Genomic DNA, 17,411 nt, shown 5'->3' on the forward strand with positions numbered 1-17,411 from the left:
AGGATGGGACCTTCGTGGTGAGTGGGGGGGCCGGGGTCTTTGTAGTGGTGAGGATGGGACCTTCGTAGTGGGGAGGGCCGGGGTCTTTGTAGTGGTGAGGATGGGACCTTCGTAGTGGGGAGGGCCGTGGTCTTTGTAGTGGTGAGGATGGGACCTTCGTAGTGGGAGGGCCGTGGTCTTTGTTGTGGGGCCGAGGATGGGACCTTCGTAGTGGGGAGGGCCGGGGTCTTTGTTGTGGTGAGGATGGGACCTTCGTAGTGGGGAGGGCCGGGGTCTTTGTAGTGGTGAGGATGGGACCTTCGTAGTGGGGAGGGCCGGGGTCTTTGTTGTGGTGAGGATGGGACCTTCGTAGTGGGGAGGGCCGGGGTCTTTGTAGTGGTGAGGATGGGACCTTCGTAGTGGGGAGGGCCGGGGTCTTTGTAGTGGTGAGGATGGGACCTTCGTAGTGGGGAGGGCCGGGGTCTTTGTTGTGGTGAGGATGGGACCTTCGTAGTGGGGAGGGCCGGGGTCTTTGTAGTGGTGAGGATGGGACCTTCGTAGTGGGGAGGGCCGGGGTCTTTGTTGTGGTGAGGATGGGACCTTCGTAGTGGGGAGGGCCGGGGTCTTTGTAGTGGTGAGGATGGGACCTTCGTAGTGGGGAGGGCCGGGGTCTTTGTAGTGGTGAGGATGGGACCTTCGTAGTGGGGAGGGCCGGGGTCTTTGTAGTGGTGAGGATGGGACCTTCGTAGTGGGGAGGGCCGGGGTCTTTGTTGAGGTGAGGATGGGACCTTCGTGAGTGGGGAGGGCCGGGGTCTTTGTTGAGGTGAGGATTGGGGCCTTCGTAGTGGGGAGGGCCGGGTCTTTGTAGTGGTGAGGATGGGACCTTCGTAGTGGGGAGGGCCGGGGTCTTTGTAGTGGTGAGGATTGGGGCCTTCGTAGTGGGGAGGGCCGGGGTCTTTGTAGTGGTGAGGATGGGACCTTCGTAGTGGGGAGGGCCGGGGTCTTTGTAGTGGTGAGGATGGGGCCTTCTTTGTAGTGGTGAGTGGGGAGGGGAGGGCCGGGTCTTTGTAGTGGTGAGGATGGGGCCTTCGTAGTGGGGAGGGCCGGGGTCTTTGTAGTGGTGAGGATGGGGCCTTCGTAGTGGGGAGGGCCGGGGTCTTTGTAGTGGTGAGGATTGGGGCCTTCGTAGTGGGGAGGGCCGGGGTCTTTGTAGTGGTGAGGATGGGACCTTCGTAGTGGGGAGGGCCGGGGTCTTTGTAGTGGTGAGGATTGGGGCCTTCGTAGTGGGGAGGGCCGGGGTCTTTGTAGTGGTGAGGATTGGGGCCTTCGTAGTGGGGAGGGCCGGGGTCTTTGTAGTGGTGAGGATGGGACCTTCGTAGTGGGGAGGGCCGTGGTCTTTGTAGTGGTGAGGATTGGGTCCTTCGTAGTGGGGAGGGCTGGGGTCTTTGTAGTGGTGAGGATTGGGGCCTTCGTAGGGGTCAGGGTTGGAGTTTTCACAGTGGTGAGGGTTGGGGCCTTCACAGTGGTGAGGGTTTTGCCTTGGGGCCTTTGTAGTGGTGCGGGTTGTGCCTGGGTTCTTTGTCGTGGTGAGAGTTGGGGCCTGGGTAGTGGTGAGTCTTAGGGCCTGGGTAGTGGTGAGGGTTGGGGCTTTGTAGTGGTGAAATGAGTGCCTTCAATTACCCTAAGACCTGTTACCCAGTACATTAGTCTATATTCTCCTCTGAAGAATCATGTTCTGTATAGGTAAACTCAATAGGAATGTTAAACTATATCTTTCTATAGGACTAATGTCCAGAACAGCTGGGAGATATGAACCGTTAGTAAAATGCCTGATTCCAGCAGCGTTATCCTATATGTCTTTATATACCACTCCATAATTCCATTTCTTACAGACTTCTGGGACGGTTCTGGCCTTGAGGGACACTGGCGGCCAGGAACTCTGTCCTACCATTTCAAAGATCCAAAACATGACAGCCTTGGTCCACCTTGACATCCAAATGTGATAAGCAACCAGCTGTTAGACACTCCACAATGTACCTAAATCACATAGATTTCAAACCACTTTGTCATGGCCTACAAGGAGCTATTATGGATACTGCTGATAAAATAACAATATAGTTAAATTCTATTTAAATTACTGTATATAACAATTGTGAAGACAAATAATATTCTGTACTTAATTAGGTAAATACACTGAGAAGAAAACCTAAAATCAGGAAGTCACACTAAAATACACATACCGTTAAACACAGCTCAACACAACTCAACCTAACACAACTCAACTCAACACAACTCAACTCAACACAACTCAATCTAACCCATCACAACTCAACACAACTCATCCCAACACAACTCAATCTAACCCATCACAACTCAACTCAACCTAACACAACTCAATCTAACCCATCACAACTCAACTCAACCTAACACAACTCAATCTAACCCATCACAACTCAACTCAACCTAACACAACTCAATCTAACCCATCACAACTCAACTCAACCTAACACAACTCAATCTAACCCATCACAACTCAACTCAACCTAACACAACTCAATCTAACCCATCACAACTCAACTCAACCTAACACAACTCAATCTAACCCATCACAACTCAACACAACCCATCACAACTCAACCTAACCCATCACAACTCAACCCAAAACAACTCAATCTAACCCATCACAACTCAACCAACCAAACACAACTCAATCTAACCCATCACAACACAACTCAACCCCAAACAACTCAATCTAACCCATCACAACTCAACCCAAAACAACTCAATCTAACCCATCACAACTCAACACAACTCAACCCAAAACAACTCAATCTAACACATCACAGCTCAACACAACTCAACCCAAAACAACTCAACACAACTCAACCCAAAACAACTCAACACAACTCAACCCAAAACAACTCAACCTAACCCATCACAACTCAACACAACCCAACACAACTCAATCTAACCCATCACAACTCAACACAACTCAACCCAAAACAACTCAATCTAACCCATCACAACACAACTCAACCCAAAACAACTCAATCTAACCCATCACAACTCAACACAACCCAAAACAACTCAATCTAACCCATCACAGCTCAACACAACTCAACCCAAAACAACTCAACACAACTCAACCCAAAACAACTCAACCTAACCCATCACAACTCAACACAACCCAACACAACTCAATCTAACCCATCACAACTCAACACAACTCAACCCAAAACAACTCAACCTAACCCATCACAACTCAACTCAACCCAAAACAACTCAATCTAACCCATCACAACTCAACACAACTCAACCCAAAACAACTCAATCTAACCCATCACAACTCAACTCAACCCAAAACAACTCAATCTAACCCATCACAACTCAACACAACTCAACCCAAAACAACTCAATCTAACCCATCACAACTCAACACAACTCAACCCAAAACAACTCAATCTAACCCATCACAACTCAACACAACTCAACCCAAAACAACTCAATCTAACCCATCACAACTCAACTCAACCCAAAACAACTCAATCTAACCCATCACAACTCAACACAACTCATCCCAACACAACTCAATCTAACCCATCACAACACAACTCAACCCAAAACAACTCAATCTAACCCATCACAACTCAACTCAACCCAAAACAACTCAATCTAACCCATCACAACTCAACTCAACCCAAAACAACTCAATCTAACCCATCACAACTCAACACAACTCAACCCAAAACAACTCAATCTAACCCATCACAACTCAACTCAACCCAAAACAACTCAACCCAAAACAACTCAACTCAACCCAAAACAACTCAACACAACTCAACCCAAAACAACTCAACCTAACCCATCACAACACAACTCAACCCAAAACAACTCAATCTAACACATCACAACACAACTCAACCCAAAACAACTCAACACAACTCAACCCAAAACAACTCAATCTAACCCATCACAACTCAACTCAACCCAAAACAACACAATCTAACCCATCACAACTCAACTCAACCCAAAACAACACAATCTAACCCATCACAACTCAACTCAACCCAAAACAACACAATCAACCCATCACAACTCAACTCAACCCAAAACAACTCAATCTAACCCATCACAACACAACTCAACCCAACACAACTCAATCTAACCCATCACAACTCAACTCAACCCAAAACAACTCAATCTAACCCATCAGAACTAAACTCAACCCAAAACAACTCAATCTAACCCATCACAACTCAACTCAACCCAAAACAACTCAATCTAACCCATCACAACTAAACTCAACCCAAAACAACTCAATCTAACCCATCACAACTAAACTCAACCCAAAACAACACAATCTAACCCATCACAACTCAACTCAACCCAAAACAACCCAATCTAACCCATCAGAACTAAACTCAGCCCAAAACAACTCAATCTAACCCATCACAACTAAACTCAACCCAAAACAACTCAATCTAACCCATCACAACTCAACACAACCCAAAACAACATTCCAACACATCTCAGCCCAACACAGGTTGACCCATTGCAAACCGTTAGTCATTATGACATATTGTGTGTAGATTGATGAGGAAACTTTTTTTTTTTAAATTAATTTTAGAATTAGGATATAATGTAACAAAATGTGGAAAAAGGGAAGGGGTCTGAATACTTTACGAATACACTGTACATACTGCTTGAGTACATTCATGGCTGACACTTTGGGCTCTGCAGATAAGCCCCGTATTACACTGGACCTGGACCCATCTCAGCCAGGACAACCAGCGGTGACCCCAGCTGGCCAAAAGCCAACAGAAAGCTGGTTGCAACAGACTGGATCCGTCACCAGTAGATATATGGTTTAACAAATAGAGGTTTAGGATCTGCTTTATATCCTGCAGTAAGATAAAGGATTCCGTGCTGAGTTATTATCGGTTTCCTTCATGTCAGCAGTGACAGCTAAACCACACTGCGGGTGGTAAGGTAATCTAGTCAGAACATCAGTTCAAGCATATGTGGTCTGTTCAATGAGTACATTCTCAGAGTGCTTACGTTGGCTTGGTTACAGAGCAATGAGAACCTAAATGGTTGAAAGTGTGTGTGTGTGTGTGGGGTGGGGTTGCGGCGTCAACTGTAAAATGGAAAAGGGGCCCGCTCTACACACCTGTTTTGCTCTCAAATCCTTTATACAAATAAATGTTTGCTTATTGAAAGCAATATCAGGCAACAACTTTTTATCCTATTACATTTGTGACTGGCGAGTGCTGATACAGGGCTAATACAGTATAGTCTCTCCACTGTGTGTGACTGAGACTGATACAGGGCTAATACAGTATAGTCTCTTCACTGTGTGTGACTGAGACTGATACAGGGCTAATACAGTATAGTCTCTTCACTGTGTGTGACTGAGACTGATACAGGGCTAATACAGTATAGTCTCTTCACTGTGTGTGACTGAGACTGATACAGGGCTAACACAGTATAGTCTCTTCACTGTGTGTGACTGAGACTGATACAGGGCTAATACAGTATAGTCTCTTCACTGTGTGTGACTGAGACTGATACAGGGCTAATACAGTATAGTCTCTTCACTGTGATCAAGTCTTTATTAAAGATAAGCATGACTGTATTGTTAAACCTGCCAATGTGTCCTTTTACTGTCCTGTGAGCATGGAGCACATTGAGAGGTTATAGTGGTGTGAGCACATGTACCCTTGGTTCCCTTGAGGAGTTATATTGGTGTGTATTTTGCGCGTGTGTGTGTGTGTGTGTGTGTGTGTGTGTGTGTGTGTGCGTGTGTGTGCGTGTGTGTGTGTGTGCGTGCGTGTGTGCGTGCGTGCGTGCGTGCGTGTGTGTGTGTGTGTGTGTGTGTGTGTGTGTGTGTGTTTGTGTGTGTGTGTGTGTTGTGTTTGGGCATTCAGAAGTGGTCTCTGTAGTAGCTGTAGCCCTCCTCTCACCCTGGTCCAGTCAGCCAGCCACACGGCTCTCTGTTTCACAGCACCACTGCAGTAGGGTGAGGGAAGAACGGAGGGGCACTCAGCCCGCCACACTGCTCTCTGATCCACAGCACAGCTGCAGTAAGGTGAGGGAAGAACGGAGGGGCACTCAGCCAGCCACACGGCTCTCTGATCCACAGCACAGCTGCAGTAAGGTGAGGGAAGAACGGAGGGGCACTCAGCCAGCCACACGGCTCTCTGATCCACAGCACAGCTGCAGTAAGGTGAGGGAAGAACGGAGGGGCACTCAGCCAGCCACACAGCTCTCTGATCCACAGCACAGCTGCAGTAAGGTGAGGGATGAAACAGAGGGGCACTCAGCCAGCCACACAGCTCTCTGATCCACAGCACAGCTGCAGTAAGGTGAGGGAAGAACGGAGGGGCACTCAGCCAGCCACACAGCTCTCTGATCCACAGCAAAGCTGCAGTAAGGTGAGGGAAGAACGGAGGGGCACTCAGCCAGCCACACAGCTCTCTGATCCACAGTACAGCTGCAGTAAGGTGAGGGAAGAACGGTGGGGCACTCAGCCAGCCACACAGCTCTCTGATCCACAGCACAGCTGCAGTAGGGTGAGGGAAGAACGGAGGGGCACTCAGCCAGCCACACGGCTCTCTGATCCACAGCACAGCTGCAGTAAGGTGAGGGAAGGACGGAGGGGCACTCACTCAACCTGAGCTATGCTACTACACTAATTTGTACATGCATGTCACATGCCGGTTGTGTGTATGGGTGTTTGTGTTTGTGTGATTGTGTGTCTGTGTGTCTGTGTGTTTGTGTGATTGTGTGTCTGTGTGTTTGTGTGATTGTCTGTCTGTGTGTTTGTGTGATTGTGTGTTTGATGCAATGTGTGTGCATGTTGGTTGTTCAAGGCCAATGGGATCCTCTACTAAAAAGGTAAGACAGGTAACCATGAATCATCACGAATCCTTTTTTTAAACAGTATTTTGGTTGATGTCATTTTTAATGCTTGAGTATGTAGTGCAAAATGCAATGAAAAAATAGCCGATTTGTGAAACCATAGTTTTTGTTCTGCATATATTATATAGGATTGAGATTTTATATGTACTTAGACACCAATTATATATCTACGCCTACAAAATGTGCATTAATACGTCTTGCAGGCATGGTTTGGGTATTGCAAAACAGGATCATTTTTTATGATAATGCATGATATGATGACAGAAACACTAAAAGTAGTCTAAATTTATAAGTAGAACTTTTCAATATTGACTGTATAAAACGATCAATTTTGATTGTGAAACACACATTGCTTCCTTTTGTTAAATACTTTAAAGATTGGAGTTATTTAAAGTATGTTATTTATTTTTTGTTCAAACATTTAAATTAAATCTATGACATAACCTAAATGAATAACATTGGAACTGATTTTGTAGGAGCACCATTTTTTTCAAACATTTTTATTGACAATTGTGAAATAAACTCTACATACAGTATGCATCCGTTTCAGAACATTTTATTATACAATAATTCAAAATGGGGTAACTTTTGGGGTAACTCATTTTAAGTCCCACAGAATTTTAAGTCCCACAGATATTTGTACTGTAATAGTTTACATGATTTTACATGATTTAATTAATTGAATGTATCTTTATTGTCTACATTTTAATTAGGCAATTACAGTATACTGCTACAATTGTATTATTGTATTATTGACTGTATGTTTGTTTTACTCCATGTTATACTCCATGTGTAACTCTGTGTCGTTGTATCTGTCGAACTGCTTTGCTTTATCTTGGCCAGGTCGCAATTGTAAATGAGAACTTGTTCTCAACTTGCCTACCTGGTTCAATAAAGGTGTTCTCAACTTGCCTACCTGGTTCAATAAAGGTGAAATAAATAAAATAAATAAAAAATTACAGCGACATGTTCTTTCACCACACAGTGCCGTACGATGGGGATAATCATTTCCTGATTAGGTTTGTTATGCACCACTGTTGCTGAGTTTTCAGCAGTCAGTGGGATTATTTGCTCATTTATTTTACCTCAGCCTTCACAAAACATACAAATCTTTGAGAAGTATTTAGGCTGTCACGTATAAGATAACCAGGCCATACAGAAATACATGTTCGGAGTAATCCAAGTAATCCACCCTGTCATTAAAAATACTCCACTGATAATTCTGAACACCTGCAACAAGTCTACATAACATTTCATCTAGAGGTCGACCGATTAATCGGAATGGCCGATTAATTAGGGCTGATTTCAAGTTTTCATAACAATCGGATATCGTTATTTTTGGGCCTGATTTGCCGATTTTTTTTTTTTTTTTTACACCTTTATTTAATCTTTATTTAACTAGGCAAGTCAGTTAAGAACACATTCTTATTTTCGATGACGCCCTAGGAACGGTGGGTTAACTGCCTTGTTCAGGGGCAGAAGGACAGATTTTCAATTTGTCAGCTCAGGGGAACCAATTTTGCAACCTTAACTAGTCCAACGCAATAACGACCTGCCTCTCTCTCGTTTGCACTCCACAAGGAGGCTGCCTGTTTTGCAAATGCAGTAAACCAAGCTAAGCTGCTGGCTAGCATTAAACTTATCTTATAAAAAACAATCAATCATAATCACTAGTTAACTCCACATGGTTGATGATTATTATTAGATATTATCTAGCGTGTCCTGCGTTGTATATAATCTGACTGAGCATACAAGTATCTAAGTATCTGACTGAGCGGTGTAAACATTCATTCAAACAGCACTTTCGTGCGTTTTGCCAGCAGCTCTTCGTTGTGCGTCAAGCATTGCGCTGTTTATGACTTCAAGCCTATCAACTCCCGAAATGAGGCTGGTGTAACCGAAGTGAAATGGCTAGCTAGTTAGCGCGCGCTAATTGTCGTTGTGTTGCTGGTTCGAGCCCAGGGAGGAGTGAGGAGAGGGACGGAAGCTATACTATTACCCTGGCAATACTAAAGTGCCTATAAGAACATCCAATAGTCAAAGGTTAATGAAATACAAATGGTATGGAGGGAAATAGTCCTGTAATTCCTATAATAACTACAACCTAAAACTTCTTACCTGGGAATATTGAAGACTCAGTTAAAAGGAACCACCAACTTTCATATGTTCTTATGTTCTGAGCAAGGAACTGAAACGTTAGCTTTCTTACATGGCACATATTTTACATGGAACATATTGCACTTTTACTTTCTCCTCCAACACTTTGTTTTTGCATTATTTAAACCAAATTGAACATGTTTCATTATTTACTTGAGGCTAAATTTATTTTATTGATGTATTATATTACGTTAAAATAAGTGTTCATTCAGTATTGTTGTAATTGTCATTATTACAAATAAATAAATAAAAACCGGCCGATTAATCGGTATCAGCCTTTATGGTCCTCCAATAATCGGTATCAGCGTTGAAAAATCATAATCGGTTGACCTCTAATTTCATCTAATCCTATAAATTGTTCTTCACACCATGTGATACTGTAAAATGGTAGGTTTTGTATTAGTGTGCATGAGTGCGCGTTGTACAGAGACTGGGTGGTCAGTTCCGCTCAGCTGAAAGGTGTCACAGAGGTAGAGGGACATACAGTTACAGTAGTAAGACTGACTATGGATTCCTCACTTTTCTAGAGATTCTTATTGTGGTTCACCCCCTATTGACTGTCAATAAATTATTAGGATTGGCTTGATAAATACTTTTGTAAAAAAATTAAAATAATAATAAATTACCTCGAAATTGAGCTCTGTTGTCTTGGTATAAACTGGGAATATCTACAGATGTAGAATCTTATCATCCTGATGCAGGAGAACTTTCCTACAATGCAGGAAATGTCAAATTTGAAGTGTATTTGAGGTTTAAAAAGGCTTCTAAAGTTTGTAATTTCCAATTAGAAATTTCAGACATGATTTTCCCTTAAGAAAAAAGGTATCAACCCCTACAAAAACATCCATTAATTAGAATATAATTATTTACATTTCCTGTTACTGCAGTATTATTTTCCTGCTGAAGCAAAACAGCTCAAATTAGAATCCTACATCTGTAGTGTGTTTACATCAATAGTAGTTTGTTGTGAATTGTACAGAGGCATTGATTGGACCATAGCAATCATTAACCCATGGCTCTCTGATTGTCAGATTTGAGAGACAGAAAGAGAGAGTTGATTGAGCTGGGCCTTGATGAGCTGATGGAGCTGACGGTGCAGAGCCTGAGCCACCTAAAGATTAAAGAGCACTTCAACATCACCAAGGAAATTGGCTGGGGGGAGTATGACAAGGTGCTGCTGGTCACCCATCGCTGCAGGGGTAAGTAGCCTACTCATAGTTTAATAGGTTGAAATACTATTAGCTTTTCTTTGGTTCAATGACACAATGAAAGATTAATTTATTTCAAGTAACTTGAAAGTGGTTGAAAGTTTTCATATCAAAGTATCCTTAGAATTGGCTTCCTAGTGTAGACTACTGCCAATTCTGGCAAAACAATCTGCTAATATAATTTATACCGTCTGCTATATCTACAGTGTTTTCTACAGTTGTCTACAGTGGTCAAAACATTGCCTATGGTCATTGCCAAGTTGTTACAAAAAATACAAACTGTCCTGATAAACCTTTATAGACACGAATACAATGTATTCTGTCTTCTTCTGTTTTCTGGTCAAAAACCTCATATGGTCAGTGGTCACATTTGGAAAGTTGTTATGAAAATGTAAATAGAAACTGTGGATGATTTGCACGAACACCGATGGCCTCCACCAAGCTCCGGGGATTCCTACGGGGAGTATTGCATCTCCTTGCACCTGTCCTGCCACTCCTGCATTGTGGGTCTCTTCGTAATCGCCTTCCAATCCAATGAGCGCTATAGCTTTGCCCAGGAGCTTGTTATTGGGAGGGAAAGTAAAAGAGTAAAGTTAACTCATTGTTTCATTTTGATGTTGTAAATCTGTGAACTATAAAGTGTTTAAGAAAACAATTAAAATATGCATGTTATCAATGTTATTCCTTTAAGTATACATAAAGCTCAATGTGTTGTCAAAAAATGTCCATATGGACTGTACAGTCTTCTAATTCACATGTTAGACAGGTACAATGACCCCGGAACAAATGGTGTAGCCATGTTGCAAGGCACACTATCCATAACCACTGCGTGGGTGCGCATTGCATTATGGGTAGTGTAGGCTTTATGTTATTAACACAAACAACACACCACTCCTCTGCTCCCAGGTAGGTATCCCAGAGTGTGCTGTGAAGCGCTGTGTCCTTCAGATCACCAGTGCCCTGGAGTTCATCCACGAGCACGGTCTGGTCCACCGCGACATCAAGCCTGGGAACATCCTGCTGCTGGGTCAGTGCATTTGGAAAGTATACAGACCCCTTCCCCTTTCCCACATTTTGTAACAGCCTTATTCTGAAAAATATAAAAGAAAACAAGGTTTTTAGATATGTTTGCAAATGTAAAACTGAAATATCCCAATTACATGAGTATTCAAACCCTTTGCTCAGTACTTTGTTGAAATCCATTCCAGTTGACTACCTCATGAAGCTGGTTGAGAGAATGCCAAGAGTGTGCAAAGCTGTCATCAAGGCGAAGGGTGACTACTTTGAAGAATCTCAAATATACAATATGTTTTGATTTGTTTAAGACTTTTTTTGGACTACAAATCATATCCAAGTTTATTTGTCACGTGCGCCGAATACAACAGGTCACCTTACAGTGAAATGCTTACTTACAGGCTCTAACCAATAGTGCTATTTCATGTGTTATTTCATAGTTTTGATGTCTTCACTATTATTCTACAATGTCAAACATTTTAAAAATAAAGAGAAACCCTGAAATGAGTAGGTGTGTCCAAACTTTTGACTGTAGTTCTATGATGATACTAGCCTGGCACACCTGTATTTGGGGAGTTTCTCCCATTCTTCTCTGCAGATCCTCTCAAGCTCTGTCAGGTTGCATGGGGAGCGTTGCTGCACAGCTATTTTCAGGTCTCTCCAGAGATGTTCGATCGATCGGGTTCAAGTCCGGGCTTTGGCTGGGCCACTCAAGGACATTCAGAGACTTGACCTGAAGCCACACTAGCGTTGTCTTGGCTGTGTGCTTAGCGTCGTTGTCCTGTTGGAAGGGGAACCTTCGCCCCAGTCTGAGGTCCTGAGAGCTCCCAAGCAGGTTTTCATCAAGGATCTCTCTGTACTTTGCTCCGTTCATCTTTGCCTCGATGCTGACCTGTTTCCCAGTCCCTGCCGCTGAAAAACATCCCCCCAGCATGATGCTGCCACCACCATGCTTCATCTTAGGGATGGTGCCAGGTTTCCTCCATAAGTGACACTTGTCATTCAGGCTAAAGAGTTCAAACTTGGTTTCATCAGACCAGAGAATCTTGTTTCTTATGGTCTGAGAGGCTTTAGGTCCCTTTTGGAAAACTCTGTGTGGGCTGTCATGTGCCTTTTACTGAGGAGTGGCATCTGTCTGGCCACTCTACCACAAAGGCCTGATTGGTGGAGTGTTGCAAAGATGGTTGCACTTCTGGAAGGTTCTCCCATCTCCACAGAGGAAATCTAGAGCTCTGTCAGAGTGACCATCACCTCCCTGACTAAGGCCCTTCTCCCCTGATTGCTCAATTTTGGCTGCCAGGGAGAGTCTTGGTGGTTCCAAACTTTTCCATTCAAGAATGATGGAGGCCACTGTGTTCTTGGGGGACCTTCAATGCTACAGAAATGTTTTGGTACCCTTCCCCAGATCTGTGCCACGACAAAATCCTGTCTCAGAGCTCTACGGACAATTCCTTCCACCTAATGGCATGGTTTTTGCTCTGACATTCACTGTTAACTGTGGGACCTTATATAGACAGGCGTGTAACTTTTCAAATCATGTCCAGTCAATTGAATTTACCTCAGATGGACTCCATTGAAGTTGTAGAAACATCTCAAGGATGATCAATGGAAACAGGATGCACCTGAGCTCAATTTCAAGTATCATAGCAAAGGGGCTGAATAGTTATGTAAATAAGGTATTCTGTTTTTTTATTTGTAATAAATGTGTTAAAATTTCTAAAAACCTGTTTTCGCTTTGTCATTATGGAGTATTGTGTAGATTGCTGAGGATTTTTATATATTTTTATCCATTTTATAATTCTGCTGTAACGTAACAAAATGGGGGAAAAGTCAAGGGGTCTGAGTACTTTCTAAAGGCACCGTAATATATACACACACATACACATGCACATAGTTTCAAATGTATGTGGACAACCCTTAAAATTTGTGGTTTTGGATATTTCAGCCACACCCATTGCTGACAGGTGTATAAAACCGAGCACAGAGCCACACAATCTCCATAGACAAACATTGGCAGTAGAATGGCCTTACTGGAGAGCTCATTAACTTTCAACGTGGCACTGTCATAGCATGCTATGCTAGAGCTTCCCCAGTCAACTGTAAGTGCTGTTATTTGAATTGGAAACGTCTAGAAGCCACAACGGCTCAGCCGCAAAATGGCAGGTCACACAAGCGCACATAACTGGACCGCCGAGTGTTGAAGTACGTAGCGTGTAAAAATCATCTATCCTCAGTTGCAACACTCACTACCGAGTTCCAAACTGTCTCTAGAAGTAACGTCAGCACAATAACTGTTCGTCATGAAATAGGTTTCCATGGCCGAGCAGCCGCATGCAAACCTAAGATCCCCATGCGCAATGCCAAGCGTCGGCTGGAGTGGTGTAAAGATTGTAGCTGTTGGACTCTGGAGTGATGAATTATCATTGATGGTCAATATGTCAACTACAGTATATATATAAGTGGATTCTATTGTTAGAATGTTTTGCAAAAATGGAACGCCTGTTAAACCAGTATTTTCCATTAGTCATCCTAACACGACATAACAGTGCACACGATTTGGTAATCTAATACTTTGGCAGATTCCTCAATCACAACATTTATCACATTCCTGTACAGCATGCCATTGATGCGGTGGACTGTTTGCACATAATTGATTTCACCAAGCAGAAGCACTACCAATTAATGCATCTCTTCTGTTATGGAAAATCAACTAAACTGGGCCTTTGTCACAGCCAAAGGCCTCCCCATTACAGAAATCAACAGAACTGGGCCTTTGTCACAGCCAAAGGCCTCCCCATTACAGAAATCAACAGAACTGGGCCTTTGTCACAGCCAAAGGCCTCCCCATTACAGAAATCAACAGAACTGGGCCTTTGTCACATCCCAGCCTGGTCTCATAGACTAGACATTACATGGATAAAAGTCAATCAGAGACAGTGAAATTAGTATGATATGCTACGTTTGGTATGGTTACATAAGAATGATGGTTACTTAACCTTTTCAAATGTGAGTTCCATATATTATTAATGGCCGGCTCAGCGCAAGTTTTTTTTTATGTGTGTGATGTCAGAATGTTCTCTGACTTCCAGATCCAGATGCCTTACTCCACGGAGTTCGGGGCTCCGGGTCCGGCGCAAGAAAGCCAGCTGGACGCTCTCTCCGCATGCATGGGGAAGAGGAGAGCATCAGGGCCGAAGAAGGAGCGGAGAAGGACGGAGAGCATCAACACCGTGTTCACCGAACTGAGAGAATGTATACCAAATGTACCGGTAGATACAAAACTGTCCAAAATTAAAACGTTACGACTAGCAACAAGTTACATTTCCCACCTAATGGACGTGCCAAGAATTGTTACGCAACATGGACAGTTATTAACCCGCGCTACCCTCAAACCAAGGCACGCTGCCTGCTAATTATCTAAAGGCTATGTTTCAATTTCTAATTATTTTCTAACATCAGTTTGAATTGAGGTGTGTTCCGCCTCCTCATTAATTCACATAAGAAGTTGCCCATTTCACTGTTGCGGACAATTTATGTTTGAGGCTTTACTCAACCGGACAAACACAAGATCCCAAGCACTTCCCCAGATCAAGTATGCAGAAATGTTTGCATCTCTAGTCAGAACCCTTTTAACTAACCATTCCCATAAGACAAACTTTTTCCACCTGACAAAGTTTCTGTCTGGCACCTGTGGCAGAAAAATCAGAATTAGCTGTGTAACATAGATCATTAAGATGTCTTATCTGCATAGTATACTTATGTGATATTATTGTTATTAGAATGTATCCCTTCGGACTCTGGTATTGGCAGTTGCACTTCTTCCCTCAGCTGGGGCTCAGTCACCTGGGGCCCGGTCACCTGGGGCTCAGTCACCTGGGGCCCAGAGAGGGGAGAGGTCAGGCTTGTCTTTCACATGTCAAATCAAATCAAATTTTATTTGTCACATACACATGGTTAGCAGATGTTAATGCGAGTGTAGCGAAATGCTTGTGCTTCTAGTTCCGACAATGCAGTAATAACCAACAAGTAATCTAACTAACAATTCCAAAACTACTGTCTTATACACACAAGTGTAAGGGGATAAAGAATATGTACATAAAGATATATGAATGAGTGATGGTACAAAGCGGCATAGGCAAGATACAGTAGATGGTATCGAGTACAGTATATACATATGAGATGAGTATGTAAACAAAGTGCTATGCAGAATATCAGAAAGGGAAAAGGACAGGAGGGAACATTGTCTTCATACAGTGAGGGAAAAAAGTATTTGACCCCTCTGCAAAACATGACTTGGTACTTGGTGGCAAAACCCTTGTTGGCAATCACAGCGGTCAGACGTTTCTTGTTGTTGGCCACCAGGTTTGCACACATCTCAGGAGGGATTTTGTTCCACTCCTCTTTGCAGATCTTCTCCAAGTCATTAAGGTTTCGAGGCTGATGTTTGGCAACTCAAACTTTCAGCTCCCTCCACAGATTTTCAATGGGATTAAGGTATGGAGACTGGCTAGGCCACTCCAGGATCTTAATGTGCTTCTTCTTGAGCCACTCCTTTGTTGCCTTGGCCGTTTGTTTTGGGTCATTGTCATGCTGGAATACCCATCCACGACCCATTTTCAATGTCCTGTCTGAGGGAAGGAGGTTCTCACCCAAGATTTGACGATACATGGCCCCGCCCACGTCCCTTTGATGCGGTGAAGTTGTCCTGTCCCCTTAGCAGAAAAACACCTCCAAAGCATAATGTTTCCACCTCCATGTTTGACGGTGGGGATGGTGTTCTTGGGGTCATAAGCAGCATTCCTCCTCCAAACACGGCGAGTAGAGTTAATGCCAAAGAGCTCCATTTTGGTCTCATCTGTCCACAACATTTTCACCCAGTTGTCCTCTGAATCATTCAGATGTTCATTGGCAAACTTCAGACAGGTCTTGGCCATGGTGGAGAGTTTGGAATCTGATTGATTGATTGCTTCTGTGGACAGGTGTCTTTTATACAGGTAACAAACTGAGATTAGGAGCACTCCCTTTAAGAGTGTGCTCCTGATCTCAGCTCGTTACCTGTATAAAAGACACCTGGGAGCCAGAATTTTTTCTGATTGAGAGGGGGTCAAATATGTATTTCCCTCATTAAAATGCAAATCAATTCATAACATTTTTGACATGCGTTTTTCTGGATTTTTCTGTTGTTATTCTGTCTCTCACTGTTCAAATGAACCTACCATTAAAATTATAGACTGATAATTTCTTTGTCAGTGGGCAAACGTACAAAATCAGCAGGGGATCAAATACTTTTTTCCCTCACTGTATGTGAATGTGTCTTTACCTATTCTTTAACCATGTGAAGGGATGGCGTGATTAATGGGGAACCAATTACTTGTCTCCACAATGTCTATGCGCCAGTCACTCCCTCCTTTGGCATTGGGGGATGTGTGTGGTAGTGTCTGGAACCATTGTATGTCATCTCTGATGCACTTAACCTGGAATAGTGTATGACCTAGAGGCTCACTCCCCTCAGTGAGCTTGTCCAGGAGTGTGTTCAATAAGGGGTTTTACTTGAGATGGGGGTATCTGAAGTTGACAATTGATTTATGTCATTGGTCAAGTTGGTGTTTTTGTGCTATGAAGTACCAGGAAAGAGATCAGAACCTCGTCTTAGGGGCCAAACTGAACGCTAATATATAGCGAATGCTATCTGACTACGGGGTATTCCTTTCTCATTTAAAAAGTCTCACCTTGTGACCCATTCCAAACATCTGTGGTTTGTTATGTAGACTATGGGGTGATTCTTTGCTATAAAAGTTCTCAGTAGCCTTTGTGTTGGCGCTCTCAACGGATCATCAGAGAAGGTGATTAGTTGACCAGCCATCGCTATTGCAAAGCTCTCACTATTAAAGATTTAGTTTAAGTATAACTCTGACTTGTGTGATAAGTTTGTCTCTCCTCATTTGATGGTAAAGAAATGAACCACCACACACCCGCATTACCTTCATTGTAGTTTTCCTTACAAATAATAACTTTGGACATGTGTGCGTAAATCATGTTGTCATTTCTACTGTAGCGCACTGAATGTAGGTATGACGCATCATGCATTTTCTGCTTTATTCACGTTTTTCAAGTACTGGTGGCACATCATGA

At 43.2% G+C, this 17,411-nt stretch overlaps 1 protein-coding gene across 5 annotated transcripts; it reads left to right on the forward strand.

Moving 5' to 3' along the window:
* The first annotated feature begins 5,963 nt into the window (after positions 1-5,963).
* si:dkey-8e10.3 (serine/threonine-protein kinase SBK2) lies at positions 5,964-17,156 on the forward strand. Of its 5 annotated transcripts, none has more exons than XM_052481713.1 (4): positions 5,964-6,067; positions 10,089-10,256; positions 11,172-11,292; positions 14,369-17,156. In XM_052481713.1, the coding sequence occupies exons 2-4, from the start codon at positions 10,221-10,223 to the stop codon at positions 14,572-14,574; spliced, it is 363 nt and encodes a 120-aa protein (XP_052337673.1). In that variant the 5' UTR covers positions 5,964-6,067; positions 10,089-10,220; the 3' UTR covers positions 14,575-17,156. The 5 variants fall into 5 exon arrangements, 2 of the variants coding, with proteins under 2 accessions (XP_052337673.1, XP_052337672.1); XR_008082795.1 differs by having other exon boundaries at positions 6,004-6,136; XR_008082796.1 differs by lacking the exon at positions 5,964-6,067 and adding an exon at positions 6,104-6,205.
* Positions 17,157-17,411: the final 255 nt, after the last annotated feature.

Source organism: Oncorhynchus keta, chromosome 27 (genome assembly GCF_023373465.1).
Source record: "Oncorhynchus keta strain PuntledgeMale-10-30-2019 chromosome 27, Oket_V2, whole genome shotgun sequence".
Classification (NCBI taxonomy): domain Eukaryota; kingdom Metazoa; phylum Chordata; class Actinopteri; order Salmoniformes; family Salmonidae; genus Oncorhynchus; species Oncorhynchus keta.

Excerpts from the sequence above, each read along its gene's own strand:
- si:dkey-8e10.3 (XM_052481713.1), top strand. The coding sequence starts at position 10,221 with ATGACAAGGTGCTGCTGGTCACCCATCGCTGCAGGG. Across the intron at positions 10,257-11,171 it reads GGTCACCCATCGCTGCAGGG|GTAGGTATCCCAGAGTGTGC; the intron begins GTAAGTAGCCTA and ends CTCTGCTCCCAG. Across the intron at positions 11,293-14,368 it reads TGGGAACATCCTGCTGCTGG|ATCCAGATGCCTTACTCCAC; the intron begins GTCAGTGCATTT and ends TCTGACTTCCAG.